We start from the raw sequence: 15,948 nt of genomic DNA on the forward strand, positions 1-15,948 counted from the left end.
CTCAAGTTTCTAATGGAATTAACAGGAATCTATTAGACTTTGTTATTAATTATTATGAAGATGGTTTATATGTAGGTACTTATTTTAAAACATTCTAAGAGTGCAATGCTAGTATATACTCGTACATGGTCTACAGGTTTTATAAGGCACGTTTGAAATACGGAAGTGTTTACAGCTATTTCAGCTAAGACTTAGGAAAGTATTCGTATAGATGCATTTCTGCATTAAAATCTAGTGTTGTCTGGCATTTTAACGAAGTGGGCTATTTTATCTTTAGGCACTTTGTAATTATGCATCCAGCGACTGCCTTTCCGCAACGAGCCGTCAATTCCGTCCTTCCAAACTCCTTGTGGCAGGTAAACTACAACACAAACAGAAGGAAAAAAATCAATAAATATGAACTTACATATATGTATATATAAGAGAGAGTGTAAATGACAGAAATTTTACCTTCCCGTTCATCCGATTTTTTTTCCAAAATTGGAGCCACGATCAATTCCTCCCCTACTGAAAATTCGTCATTTACAAGTAAGCAAGCCGGATCATGGGGATCTAGCATCCAAAGTGGTCGCACTAATGGTAATCCTTCGTTCATTGACTCGCTTAGATATTTTTTCAATAACGGTATAACAATTTTCTGTCGTATGGACATCAATTCCTTGGCTTGATCAGTAATGTAATCACTTTTATATTCGGATGGTAAATGGCTAAATTGCATCGACGGCATAAAAGTCATTAATTGCATCCAACGAATGAAAAGATCTTGTTCGACGAGTTCTGGTTGACCCAGAGAGTAAAACGACGCCATTTTTTTTAAAGTGCGATTAACATAATAGTCGCCACCAATAGCTCCCGGTAAAACAAATGGATAGCCATTTATACCATTGTTTAAAACAACGGTTAACAATTCACGCAAACCCTCCCACGAAGAATTTATAGGGGGAGTGCTGAGGAAGGTTGGTGGCTTTGGGACAGCACTTGCACTGGATACACCAATAAATCCAACACTCTCCATACTACTTGTAAAGATTTTCGCATACATATCGGGGTTGTCCAGAGTCGTTCGACACTGATAATAATGCGGCAGATTATAGCTCGTGCCGAGATCCAAGTAAAAACTATCCACTTGGTAGTCTTCCTTTAGCTTTTCCAATTTATTCCGTAACCATGGTATTGAAGCGTTATTCGTAATATCCAATACTCCGGCACTGGATGAACTTTTGTACCGTGTAAGCGCGGGAATACTTCTATCCGAGTGCCGTTCATAGATAAGCAATTTGTTTTTAACGGCGTCTTTGAAATTTGGACTATCTGTACTAATAAAGGGTTGAATCGTGAAAACAACTTTAAAACCTCGGCGATGGAGTACCTCAACAGTGTCCTTAAGTGTGGGAAAACGTTCTTGATCTACAACGAAATCTCCAATGTTTCTTTGCCAGAATTCATTTACTAAAATATGACCCAAACGCATAAAGCCCATCGCGATAACATCCTCCGAATAATTGTATATAGTTGTTTCATTAATCGATGTTACTTCACTCAGAAACGGTATCTTCCATACGGGTTCTTCAATCAGGGAATGCAGAGAATAGATATCAGATTCCTTTAGACCATCCCACAGACTCTGTTGTGTCATCAGCATATGTAGGCTACGCATGTCTTCGGTAGTGCAAATTTTATATGTAAGCTCTGGATATTCCGTTAGATGATTGACGAAGGTGAAATTGTCATTTCGCGCACGAAAGCATAATCTATTTTCGGTTTGATTGACAGATATGTGCAGAGGTGTACGATCGTCCACCTGCATTGCCACACCAATCGAATTTATGAAATAACGTTTTACACCATTACCGAACTGATGAACCTTACCGTCACCACTACCGAAAGGTGCATAGTCAAAATTTGCCGAACTTAAGGACCATTCCATKCCCTTTGTAAAGCTTCCACCAAACCATAATCCGTTATCCCTTTTCAACTCATAACAATCGGTTGGATAAATTCCCGAACCCAGTGCTTGCCACTGTATATTATAGCAGCGGAATACATTCATATTGTGGAAACTCATATACAACCGAGCTATACCATTCCATTCCAGACAAACGCTACCATCATTTTTACGTTGGTCTTCCAGACAATAAAACGGGATACTATCGGAACTTATAGAGAGACCTAACTTTCCTGTTATCACTTCCTTGTCTTCGTGACTTAAAATACTGAAAGTACGATCCAACGAGCTGAATTTGATCTTTTCGAAATAGGAGCGAGTTAAAATCTCCTTATGGTAGGTAATATAAGAGTATCCAATCTGGTTTGATAAGAAATAAACATAGTAGTACAAGTTAATGTACGAATTCATTAATTAAAACTACATTTCTTTAAATGGAAAAACAAATCCTTCCATATAGTGAATCATAAACTCTTACCAAGAAGMCAATGATGAAGAATAATATTGTGACGAAAATCTTAATTTTATAATCCTTGGTTTCACGTTTCTTTTTGCGAATCATTTGGGGGAATGCCTTAAATGATATAAAGTATGTACGTAAATAAATAAGTACGGATGTATATATCTATGTATGTATAAGTATATGTACATACATATGTATTACAACTTACATTCATTTTTTCCCGGAGTAAACTGGCCAATGAATTAACGCTAGTGATGGACGCTTGGTTGCTAGCCACACTGTGGGTGTCGAAGTCACTGGCAAGCATTTCCTTACTATTCAAGCGCAAGGCGGGTAGAGGGGCTATCGATGCGCGGCGGCGACTCCGAAATGGATCACTGCAATGAAAATATGCTCGTTTCATTTCGCACCTACATATGTAAGAAATATATGTATGTACGTAGGCTCGTGGTTTTGTGAGCTAGAGTCCACTTTGGGTTTAATTTTTTTTATAAGAAATATTACACAAAAGTGCATATTTATCGACATACATATGTACTTATGTATGTATGCATGTGTACTCCAACAAACCGGTTATTAAATAATCAATTTCGAATTTGAATTAAATTAATTCCATAATCTCTACACCCATATACACTTAAAAACATATATGTGCATTTGTATGTATGTTTGTAAGTGAAAATGTATTCTTAATTGAAATTCCGCTTATACATATGTATGTATACATGTATATCACGTACTCAAGCAAATACATACTAATGTGTTTATTATTTTATTTTTTCATCTCTCCCACTCTATCTCCAGATTAAGTAGTGCGTTGCAAATACTAACTTCTATGTGCTACAGAACTTTGTGCGTTTTAGCATAGCATGTAAATATGTACATATGTGATATGCTGCAATCTGTATTATCTAAACTATGGAGTTGGTTTACACGAAAAAACAATTTCTAATTAGAAAGGTTAGGAAGAACTTACATATGCTTTTCGTTAGGCTAGCTTTTTATCAGACAATCAGGCGAAGGTTTACGTTCTTATCGCTAGTAAATTCAATCGAGTACTGAGTTGTTATATCTCTTCTAACTAAGATAAATGCACCGTTTGCGCCGAGACGAACCATTTCTTTAAGCATACACTCTGGACATACACATACCTACTCACAAATGTATGTATATGCTCCTATGTAATTATATTCATTTTCCACTTGTGGAAGAAAACACTCCCAAAGTCAAAATTAGCCTGAAATTCTCAAGATTTACAAGTGTAAAAATATATTTACCAAGGCATAACGTTGAGTGACAACAGAAAGCCAGTAACTCAAGATACTATACAAACTTTATCTGACAAATTTGTTTGAAAAAAAAACAAACAATTCCGTGAACAAGTTCATTGGGAGTTCCAGTTCGAAATGTTTACTGTTATAATAATTGAATTTAAATTTTATTTTTCAAGAATTATTTGCTCTATTCAATTATCTTATTCTTCAAAACAACAAATATTTTGTTTTTAAACTTAGAAGATTTTCTTTCTTAAGTCATAATAAGTAAATTCGTATTCCAACTGCAAATAAATACGAATCAGTTTTGATCTTGATTTATTCGTAATAGATTCAAAATAGCAAACAAATTCTCTAACATCAATCCGATTATACTTTTATGATCAGATAATAGTTTAAGGGGCGTTTTCTCTATGCCTGATTAGCTGGAATCTGCCTGTAAAGTTCTGGTACTTTAAACAAGACTCCTTCTCTCTTATTTGAAAGGCGGCTGTTTAAACAAAATTCCTTCTTTCGAGTAAGAACTTGTTTTTTTTTTTTTTACCAGAACTTAACTGACAGATGAGTGAGAAGACGGCTCTAAGTTTCGTGATCTTACAGTATGTATGTGTGTATGTATAATTAGCATAACAACATGTTGACATGTTGACATGTCGCCAACATTCGTTTGTACAGGAAAAGAGGAACTGTGAAGATGTTGAGTTTAAGGTGTTACATAGATTTACGGGTTTCAAAAAATTGATTGTCTTATTAAATACTACAACACCTCTCTTCAAGTTGATCCAAGTAATTGTTTTGGAGATACAGCTTTGAGAACTTGTGCGCTCAGGGCTAGCTAGGTTGAGTGCGCCGTCTTTAATCGCGTTTTTCTTGACTTTTTTTTTCGCGACTTTGTTTTTGAAGTCGGTTAAAAAGATTTCGAGAATGACTTGGATGAAGGATTTTTTCCGATTACAACTATTAAACGAAAATGTAACGCAATTTTCACTGAAAATTTCATTTTTTTGTAAAAGTGTCTKCTAAAAACCCAATTTTCAGTTTTTTCCTGCGTCAAARCTGTAAGATAAGGTTTAAACTAAAAACCGCACTTTTTCACTTCAGATGACCCTGTGAGGAGTTMTCCTACCAACGCGGGCGCATCTTTCTTCGCAATGGCCGGGTTAAAATATTTTTTTTTTCCAAACATTTTGCAATTTCTTTGTTAATAGTGTATGTTTGTATTAATAAAATATTCTAAATAAATATTTGGTTTTTTATGTGAGAAAAAAATTGTTGAAAAAAGGCTGCTTTTTACCCGAGGAAACCCAAATCTAGTATTTTATTGTACCATCCTTCTATCATTTTCCACTAATTGCTCTTTCAGAGAGTTTCTTTACTAAAGTCACTGAATCTGTAGCTTTTTAGATTAATGATTTTAACAATCGGATTATAATGGGTTTAACCGTTCACATGTTTACAAACATTTTCCATAGAAACAGTCGGTAATCTCGGAGTGAAGTTGAGATCGTAAGCTGGTGATGTGTGAATAAGTATGTAAGTAATCATGTAARMAACTCGGTAACTTTTTATAACCACAAATTTTKATGTTTCCTATTTCAGTTYCTCCTTTAGTCTATATACTGATTATTTGTTTGCAATTTTAAGAATATTAATTCCTAAACATGCGTGACTAATAAATAATTAAATACATATGTATATGTATCTCTGTGTAGATATGTAATACGAACCGATACTTGCGACGTCCGCCACCATACTCCTCATCGTCACTCTCCTCGTCATTCTGGTTTATTGATGATATACTCGCTTCCGGCACATTCGGGGTGACCGAACCGCAGCTGTCATCGTTTATCTGTCCAAGAGATTTGATTAATGCATAGAAAATTAAAATCTTTGATTAGGTTCACTTAGAAATCATTGTAAGGTTTCTCGTATTCGTACACCTGCCTTATCAAAATTAATGTACAAAGTTGTTAAATTAGTCACAGGTTGACTCGGATAGTAGCAGTCGWAATCGGCTGTATTAATAATCGTGTTTGCAGAATAATTCGCCATTTTTGAAATTCATTAGAAGGAATTAACCGTTGTCAATTAGACACTCTATATAAAAGTTAAATATTTTAATGTTCACATGTCTGTTGGTATGTACATACATACATATGTATGTAACATACGTATGAATAGAGTTTGGTTTTGAACTCTTCAATTTGAAAAAATTAGGAATATGATCTAGTTAAAAGCACAATATTCTCTATCAATTACTGTTAATAAACTAATGTCGAAATTCAAAATGAATTTCAATACAACGCAGGCCATGTTCACCGTTGTACATTAGGCCAAGTAAATAGTCCAAATCAATTGTGCGAATGTGAGCGCAGAGTGTGAGAGCAAAATTAATTAATATGAAAATTTACAAATGAGTGCTATATACATAAGCMYACTAACTGTAACCGCGCATTGAAAATAAGCTATKGATGAGCTACAGAATTTAGATTGACATGATTATTACAAACTTACATATTTACCTACATATAACCACCTGTAGGGGATGAGAAGTGTGCATTAGATCGGATTATTGCTACATATACCAGTAAGTACAACTAATTTGTTTAGAATTTGTTGTTCAAAAATTGTGCAATTTCATTTCGATATAAGCAAGAAAGTTTAAGAACAAAATGTGCAATTACATGCATTTACATGAGTTTTTGATAACAATTATATTCATCGTTAAARTCTTTTATATGGCGCCATATACTAYATATGTATGTCGACTAGTGCGTAGAATCTGCTATCTTTATGAGACATGGCATTTCATTGATTGGAAGTGAAGTTAYTGCGTTTTAAGTGTCAGTATGTTTGTTTTATCRGTGCGAAAATGAGCCCGAACAAAGAGCCAACATTAAATTTTGTTTTAAAACTGGTAAAACTTTTACCGAAATGTTTCAATTGATGAAACAAGTTTATGGCGATGATTGCCTATCCCGTAGTAGAGTGCACGAGTGGTTTCAACGTTGTCAAAGTGGTCTTGATCGTCTTAAATGACGATCAACATCTGAGCCAATCCAAATCCGTGATCACCGGACATTCCATCGAAACTGTGCGTGAATTCATCAAAATTCAGCTGAAATCATCATTGAAATTCATGGAAACGTTATTGCCGGATTCTACCTTGGAATTTTGAAGCGTTTGGTGCGTCGTATTCGAYGTGTTCGGCCCGAATGTCGCGAAGATGAAAGTTGGCGTTTGTTGCACGGTAATGCGCCGTCTCATCGATCGACGCTTGTGACCGATTATTTGACCAAAAATCRCAATTTAACTACTAACCASTCACCGTATTCACCTGATATGGCACCGTGCGACTTCTTTCTTTTCGGAAAAATGCATTTGCCCATGAAAGGAAAGCGTTATGCAGACGTAGAGGCCATTCAAAAGGCTTGCACCGGCATACTGGCGGCCACACAGATCAAAAAACCATTTCTTCTGTTTTTTTAATGTCCTGTTTACATTGGAACGCACCTTGCTTATAAAAGATCAGTTSAAATCCGGTTGACTGTCTGTCTGTTCGTTTGTCCGTCCGTCCGTCCGTGCAAGCTGTAACTTGAGTAAAACTTGGCATGTTTGTTCCTTGGTCGGACCACATTCAACGGTTCTGTTAAAAACTAATAAAATCGCGATAAATCAATAACTAAATACGCCAGAGACATTAAATTTTACCACCAAGATGGCAAAAGAGCGCTTTATGGGAACTGGTTTGAAAATTGGACGATGGGCGGGGCATCGCTAATTTTTTGGTAAAATCTCATATCACGGGACCCGACCAACGATTTGGTACATGCCATTATATTAATATGCCTATGTCACATTATGAAAATGATCGAAATCGAACCATAACCACGCCTTCTTCCCACATAGCAGAATTTTAAATTCCATTTGATTGATTCAGTTTCCAGTACACAAATAAAGAAGCAATTAAGGGATCGTCTCAGAGCGACCATCAGAAAAATCACTGATTTTCGCGAATTTTTTTGTCGATGGTGAAATTAACTAATCGTCCGGTTTTTTCTTTTATGTTTATTTATTGGGTGTATTATTATTAAACAAATTGTTGAAATTACCCGTAAAAAAGGTCCTGTTTGATGTCCACCATTGCGGCCGCAATTTAAGTATAAAAAAAAATTCAAAAGGATTATTAATTTGTGGGAAAGTCGCTATCGCGATATAGAAGCTTTGTTTTGTTTGAACAAAAAGTATCGAATTAGGCTCTTTTTCCGACAGTCTTTCGTTGATTTCAAAAAAATATAAGGTTACATAGCGCGATAGCGAATGACTTTAAAAATGTTCTCTCCAAATTGGAACTAGATATCTTCAAAATTCTTCTTTTGAGAGTGAAAATCGTTTTGAAGAAACCCATTCTGAGAAAAACGCGTTTAAAGATTGGAGTCGCTATGTTCAGCACTCTGTTCCCTTTCTACCAGAAACGCTGTTGAGGCCGTAATAATTTTAATTTCGATTTTAAAATTTGAGAGAATGTTTATTACAGTGTATACTATCTGATAGTTCAATTTCAGAAGGAAAAAATAGATTGTCTTTTGTATGAATTTTAATCAAGAAGTAACGAATTTCATATATCCATGAACTTTCCTAACTCGGATCACCATAATTCACAAAAAACTTGAGAGACTTGAAATTGGACTTCTATTGCCAATGCGAGTTCGAGTTATGGAGTTTAACTGTATTTTTAAAATCAGAACAAAACAAATAAGAAAAACCTCTTTACAAATGAATTTAAAATCGTCGTCGCGCGTCGTCATTTTAACGAGAGTACTCGGGCTGGGTTTTCCTCAAAGCAAAGCGAATTGATATATCTACCAGAGAGCGTAATAAATTTACGTTCTCTGTATCTACCTTACATCAATTGGAATTTGGTATTGCTTAATAGTTATGGCATAGTTTTAGGCATGACTCATAAAATCTGCACAGTGCACTCACAAAGAAGTAATAAAAAATTACGCCTCTTATGCAATTTAACCAGAGAATGTATATTTTTGACATCTTAACTTTTGGATTTTTCAATAAAGCTAATCTATATACATATATAAAAGAAAGTTGTTGCTWGTTCGGTGGGGAGGTAGCTTAGAACCAGGGTAAGGACATAGGATACTTTTCATTTATTTACGTTAGAATCCAATACAACTCATATATACAAAAATTATATTTCAAATCATAAGCATTTGTTAAAAATTCATGTTTGTAAGAATCATTTGAATATATGCGTACAATTTTAAGCAGATTCTTCCTCGAAAATAATACAATTGCTAAGTATTTGGAATAGTAGAAAAGAACTGCAACCAAATACGCAGTGAAATAGATTATAACTAGCTCGCTAATCAGTCGTTGAGTTGTATTATACCACGTGCATCCCAAAAGACTGATAGCATATCCTTTCCAGCCGAATTTTTCGCCTTCCACACCTAAGAACCGGTTCATCGAGTGCAGCCCACTAGAATGACTGTCGATTGGATTMYTATGGAAAATGATGGAGCTGTTGTCACACACCGACGCAAAAGGTCGGTTTTATTACGATTAAAGAGCACTTCGTTGTTTTTGTTGGATTATGAACTTGCGAGATACCCACTTTACACAGAGCTTTCGCCGCTTTAAAGCATCACTGTCCTCGGTGCTCATTTCGCCTGTTTCCAGCTGAACAAATATCTTTTCAACGGTGGATTTCTCTGAGCCCAAATTCAACAGGTCTTTTCCCTTAAAAGTAATGATTTATTTACACACGAAATGCTTTATGATCCATTTTTTTGTAAACTAACACACATAGATGGTAGTAATAGTATTATCTATGGTTCAGCCATAGTGAAGCGTGAACGGGTCCTCTAGTACATTAATAGTTATTAATAATGCACATTGGATCGAAGGTCACATGATTATTTCACAGATATAGTACATATATACTTACATATATGTACTACGAGAAACCTGCAACATCGCAAACTAAATAAAATTGAGAATGCAGCTCAGAACGTCGTCGGGGAGAGATTTTAAAAATTGAAGAAAATGACGGTTATTGACAGTAACTCACGACAATTCAGCTCTGTTGTAAATAAATACATTTGTAATTCACACATGTATCATACATACATATTTACGTTTGTTCTCAATGCTATTCCACTACTTATACCTTGTATTGGTTTTGGACTCAATGCGAAGTGATAATTATTTGTATGCAAGCTTTGTAATCAAATGATTATAACGCTACAATTCTCATATGAATGTGCAAACAAACGATAAATTACCTATCGCTGGGGTCGTGAACACATGTTTATGAGTAGGATACCAAACAAGTAATTAGTATTTGAAATTCCAATGCACTTCGAAATGTCAAAGTTATGTGATTATAAAAAATGCTGTCAAACTCATTTTACTTGCAAGTTACTACCATTAAACACAWTCGATTAGGCTAAGAACAACACGGTTTTAATGATGATGATTTATGGTCATGCCATGCGCTGTAGAAATTCTAGACATTCAGGGGAAGATTGGAACCGAGTTTATCCAGTGGGTATTGTTCTATAAATCGGCAAGTTCTATCTCCAATTTCGGTTATATTTGGCATTTCTAAATTTGTCTGCTTAATTGTTTATCTTCAATTTAAACAAGTTGATTGACAATGTGATCAAAACTTTAATTTTCTTTGTTATTAAGTGTATTTCTTAATGGATATCATATATAAACATATTTCCATTAACCTTAACGGGCGCAGTTTGTATAAATTACTTCACCTTTTTATCTCCCATGAGTACTTTAACCCATTTCAGAAAAAAATGGCAATATTTATGGACGGAAATAATGAGACACATCACAACCTGTAGTGTGTTAATGCACATACTTAAATATCATCTATAAATATGCATGCGTACATACATATTTATTTAGATAGTGCAGCAGACCCACTGTAAAAATGAACGTTCGGAGTTTGGCTAGTTCCTTCATCTCTACTTACGAAAATAAAGTGTTTCTTCAAAAGGCTTATTTATATTCTATTTTATGTGCCGCCTTGACCTTAATATACCTAGCGATAGCTTAGAATTTTAAATAATTATATCGTACTACGTTCATATTAACAATTTTAAAATATAAATATATAATAGTTTAATATTAATGTTTAATAAGTTCATATTAAAACGTTAGTAAAAGAGGCCCTTGGCCCTGAATATCATCTTGAACCTCATAAATTTTAATGATTTGTTTTTTTTTTTTACAATATTAGGCGATCCAATATCATTGGATATATATACATATACTTTTAGCAAAAGACTAAAAAAGCTCCAAATAAAAGTGAATGAAAATGCAAAAAAAGGTGCAGAGTAAATGGCAATCAAACCAACTTCTACAAATTTCTGTGACTGTGAGAAAAACGTACTACATCTCATTCTTCCCACTGGGTTGTCTGATGTAAGAAATTAAACTAAATAATTACGCTTCTAGAAGATATCCAGGGTTTCCCAAATATTTATGCATAAGCATTATTTGCACCCCTCATAGTTTCGTATATATTTATAGATCCAAAACTTTGTTGTTATATATACATRCATATATTTATGTACATATGTATGTATTTRCATATAAATGAGTACTTACACTATCACTCTTTTCCTCTTCGCTGAGGACATCCTGTTCTTGCATTTGATACTTCAGCCGCAGGCCTTCGAGATCAATGGCATCGATCCCCATTGGTAAGGATATGGAATTTCGACGTAAATTCCTACCTACCGACTCGACATTGGGAATTTGGTTGTTTGAGGGTGGTGTGAATTCATCGCCTTTGGCCCTCAATACATTGTCTTTTTCATCCACCTGTATGACGATCGGCATATTGACATTTCGCCTTGCAGCGATTCCATGCTTCATGTTACCTTCGCTTGACCGACTTTCAWCAACATTACCGCTATTGCTGGAGGTTGCACTGCAAATGTCGCTTGTGCTGGAATCGTTGAGTCTATCCATATAAGGAATACTGCATTCACTTTCCGTGCTCGGTGGCCGTGCGTTTTGTCCATTTGGCAGCAGGRGTTTGCGTTGTTCTCTGTTTTTATATTGTTCTTTATTGTATTCTCTATCGCTCATTTTGAGAGCTTTACGTTTTGCTCAGTAAATTGCTATGCTAATTATTTCGAATACATGTTTTACACAAATACATATATATATTCAACTTTATTAATATTTGTTAGTGTGGTTGCGTGTACATCCATGATAAATATATTGAAAACTTAATTCAAACCCGTTTAATCAAAATTCAAAAAAATTCATTTGCTTTTAGTTTTAAAAGCGTAACAGAAAAAAGGGTTGAGGGCTACTTTGATTTCTAGAAAGAACCTCAGTATATCTACTATGGCAACACAAACTTAATTTGATGTCGTCGATCCAAAGTCCAAAAAAAAATGTCCAAAATTATACACAAAAGTATAGAATTGTCTCCATTAATTATAGTTTACTTAATCAACTTAGCACACTGCTACCGAATGTTTACAAGTCTTAATTCCCTAAAACTAAGCAGCATACTTCTAAAACTGCTTTAAGAATGCCGAAATTCTATAATCGAATTAGCATAATCTGGGTGTCATTTCCAACTATACGAATTTATACAAATAAACTCGTCTAGTATGTATTCACATTTCCAATGTACCTTGTGCATGTGCTTTCAGATATGGAACATTTCGAAGTAAAAGGAGTTTTTTAGACACTCCTTTTAAAACACGTTTTTATACTAACACGCTAAACACCTTTCACAGTGTACATGTACATAGTATCTTGATTATTTATGACTTTATTTGCTAAGCACTTAAAGAGTAGTTAATGATATTTCGTAATTTGTTATTTTTGTACGGCTACGGTTACCTACATACATGTCAGTATATACACAGTATGATATATACATATTTATTATTAAATGTCAATCAACATAATAATTTAGTAAAAGCAAATTTAAAAAGATATTTGCATGTATATAAATCGAAATGGAAACTCAAATTTATGTCATATGTTATAGCCACATTTAAGAATAATTTTAAATTGCAACTAAGGCTAAGTTTCATTATGTAGCTCCTCCGGTATGTAAGAATATATTGGTAGGATTAAGGCAATCTGATCTGCTCAAAAAATTATTAAAAATCGAAATTCTGAATCATCATTCATAATCAAACAAAGTATGGCGAAAATCGTTATAATAGGTGCATGAGAGTTGAACAGGATCTGGATCGACTTCATCTACTTTTAGAAATGAACTAAGTTATGCTGGAATTTTATCACCTGATTTCATTAAGAACAATGATCTTCTTCAAAATATAAAGGTTCTGATGCTGTTCGCTAAACAGTTAAACAGGCAAATTATGTATTTTAAAAGAACAGTTCGGTTAATACTTATTTTTAAACGTATTAGACGGCTGATCTACTCTCATTATTTTAGATACCAATTATTATCCCTTGACCCAATTCGTTTTGTAACTGATAGCTTTTAACATTTTTTAGGCGTGGAAAATACCAGATTCCACCCATAAGAATTGTCTACCGCCCTCAGGGTGTTAAGGAAAATATTCACCAAATTTAATGAAAACGGCATAATTTCTACTCAAGTTTCCGTTTGTCCCTTTGGCCATTTATTCGTCTAATCATCCCGATCCCGAACCAGATCAATGGCTTATATCATCACTTGATAAGATTARTAAATTATGGAAAGCATTAAATGCCAATTGTAGACAAATACAATTATCAACCATGCAAATATAATTATCTCACGAAAGGCCGGTTGATATTTCATTGACATTGTGAGTGATGTTTTTATAGTTCGTGAAAAGTGTTGACCGTATATTTACGAGATTCGCTCTAAAGTGCAGTTTTAAAGTCGACCATTCCACAGGAAATAAGTATGCAGTAGTACAGGTCTATTTCCTATCCTTTTGGTAGTTTCAAACATCGGACCGAATAACGTAACGGACTAAATAACGTAACGGACGTTTGGACAGCTGAGTCAGCAGTGAAGCAATGATGTCAATTGTAATATCATCGATGACACCATTCATTTGCTTTAATTCCAAGAGCCCCTTTCGTCTCAATATTGCCAAAGTGTTTATTCATTGTCGTATAAACGCTAGCCCAGTACGCCGATTTTAGGCTTTTAAGGCGTGCTATTGAAAATTTACCTCCTTCACACACTTATGGATCTACAGACATTTGTAAATACGAATTTGTACATATATTGTTTGAGTAGTATGTGACCCTCTTCCTGCGTCATGAATATTTGATATTCCAAATGAATGCAGATAAATATGACTACCAAGTATGAGGCCCTATGTTCCACCTAGGAACTACGGGAAAATATATATGTATATACATATACCAAGTACCAATCTGCGGAATAATTTTAAGATTTTTCCTACAAGATAAGGGTCCTTAAAGGATAATAGCAAAATGTGTATACATTTATACAATATAGACATGTTTATTTATATATGGTAATGAAACGACCATTAAATGGCTTTGGCCATCTTGGATTCTTAAGTATTACAATATTTTCAAAGCTTCAAATAAGAGAGAAGAGAAAGACTTGAAACTGATACCGTGGAGTTCATTTTTTTTAGTTTTGTAAAATCTAGATAAACCCTGCTTTATTTAAATTTTTTCGTTTTATAAAGATTTCTGTATTAAATCTACACCAAAAATTGTCTCATGTAAGAATAATATAATTAGATCCGTTAAGAATTCATTGTGCAACAAGCAAGGACTCAAAACAAAGTAAAATGGTATAAGCCCTGAGTCTTGTATTGGTCTCTGGTGCCTAAGTTTGAAATTTACATATATACGAAAAATTTTGACTACTTAAAAAATTATCATAAAGTATTTAAAAATACTAGATTCACTTGATTTGCTACAAATCATTCTGAAYATGCGACAAAACTTGCTAAATCCATATGTAATCGGATTTATTTGAACTTTTAAACAAAATAAGTCAAAAAAGGGTAGATTCATATGTACTTAGAYCAAATGTGTATTTACACAAATCATTTAATCTCTATGGGTCTATAGTTCTAACTACCAAATATGATTTGACGATTAAAGGCTAAGAATCAAATTATACGTTATTCTTATAGAAGCAGCACTATTTAATTGCACTCATACWCTCAATACTTTCTTTATCTCAATTATTAAATAAAAATTATAGAGAACTAAAAATCTTTCACATAGTATATAAATATATGTATGTATTTTCAACTCTTCTAACCGTTGTAAATCAAACTTTTTAGAACCGAAACTGTTCCCACGAGCTTTGTGATCGTTTCCGAGCAATTCTATTTGCGTGTGCGCACGGTGTAGAATTCGAAAGCACTGCGAGCCGTAACGTTGTTTTGCATCCATACAAAGATTACAAAGCTGACAAACGTAGCGATTCTGAGCGCATTCTCAATGGCACCGGCTCACCAACACACTCGCAGCAATTGATACGGATGATAAAATCGCCCAACACCCGCGCATTTGTAGCTGCACAGCAAAAGTATTCAATCCACATTCCAATTATAAGTGGGTAAACATTGGTAAGTGAAGAAGTTATCCGCCTCTCGGATTCACAGCTTACTTGCGTATATGTAGCTTGTGTATATGTCCCAAAAGTTTGGCAATAGCTTCGCATTTCGCTAATTATAAGCATATGTTAACTAACACGTACACACTTTTCACGAGTCCCTGATAATTGGCACTGTAAAGATTCGGTTGAGATAATATTTGTTGTCCCTTTACGTGCCCCTCTTATCTGTGGGATGAAACCACTCGATAACGTTTTATAAAAACACATGGCTACATGCATAGTGGTGATTTACGATTCGTACTCAATACATATGTATATACATTCATATGTACTCAGCGATATTTTGAGAACGATTTATGACACCAAAAGCTTGTGTATCGTAGGTTTATGCCACATACGCTACGAAGCCTTATGAAGTTTGGAAATTTGGTAATATTACTAATACTATCGGTAAGCAACGTCAGCATTGGGTCGCAAAGTAGTTAACTTTATTATTTAATCCCATCTACATGTGTGAGAATGGAGCATAGAGCATTTTCCATACTATTTGAAGTTTATTGACTATCAGCTTTGCCTTTTATATCCGCGTACATGTTTACGCATGTACACATGTACAAATGGTTGTATCAATGCAACAAAGCGGCAGTCACTTTGAGTTATTATTGATTCTACTAATTAACCG

General features: G+C 34.4%; 1 protein-coding gene across 5 annotated transcripts; it reads right to left on the reverse strand.

Moving 5' to 3' along the window:
* Positions 1–5: 5 nt before the first annotated feature.
* LOC108964948 (uncharacterized family 31 glucosidase KIAA1161) lies at positions 6–15,393 on the reverse strand. Of its 5 annotated transcripts, none has more exons than XM_018927019.1 (7): positions 14,967–15,393; positions 11,330–11,847; positions 5,410–5,531; positions 2,617–2,785; positions 2,424–2,519; positions 451–2,305; positions 6–361 (listed from the first exon to the last, which is right to left on the reverse strand). In XM_018927019.1, the coding sequence occupies exons 2-7, from the start codon at positions 11,813–11,815 to the stop codon at positions 225–227; spliced, it is 2,865 nt and encodes a 954-aa protein (XP_018782564.1). In that variant the 5' UTR covers positions 11,816–11,847; positions 14,967–15,393; the 3' UTR covers positions 6–224. The 5 variants fall into 5 exon arrangements, with proteins under 5 accessions (XP_018782564.1, XP_018782562.1, XP_018782566.1 ...); XM_018927017.1 differs by having other exon boundaries at positions 11,330–11,852; XM_018927021.1 differs by lacking the exon at positions 11,330–11,847 and having other exon boundaries at positions 14,967–15,389.
* Between the last annotated feature and the right edge of the window lie 555 nt (positions 15,394–15,948).

This window comes from Bactrocera latifrons, unplaced genomic scaffold (assembly GCF_001853355.1).
Source record: "Bactrocera latifrons isolate USDA-ARS-PBARC rearing strain unplaced genomic scaffold, ASM185335v1 scaffold_130, whole genome shotgun sequence".
In the NCBI taxonomy this organism is placed as follows: domain Eukaryota; kingdom Metazoa; phylum Arthropoda; class Insecta; order Diptera; family Tephritidae; genus Bactrocera; species Bactrocera latifrons.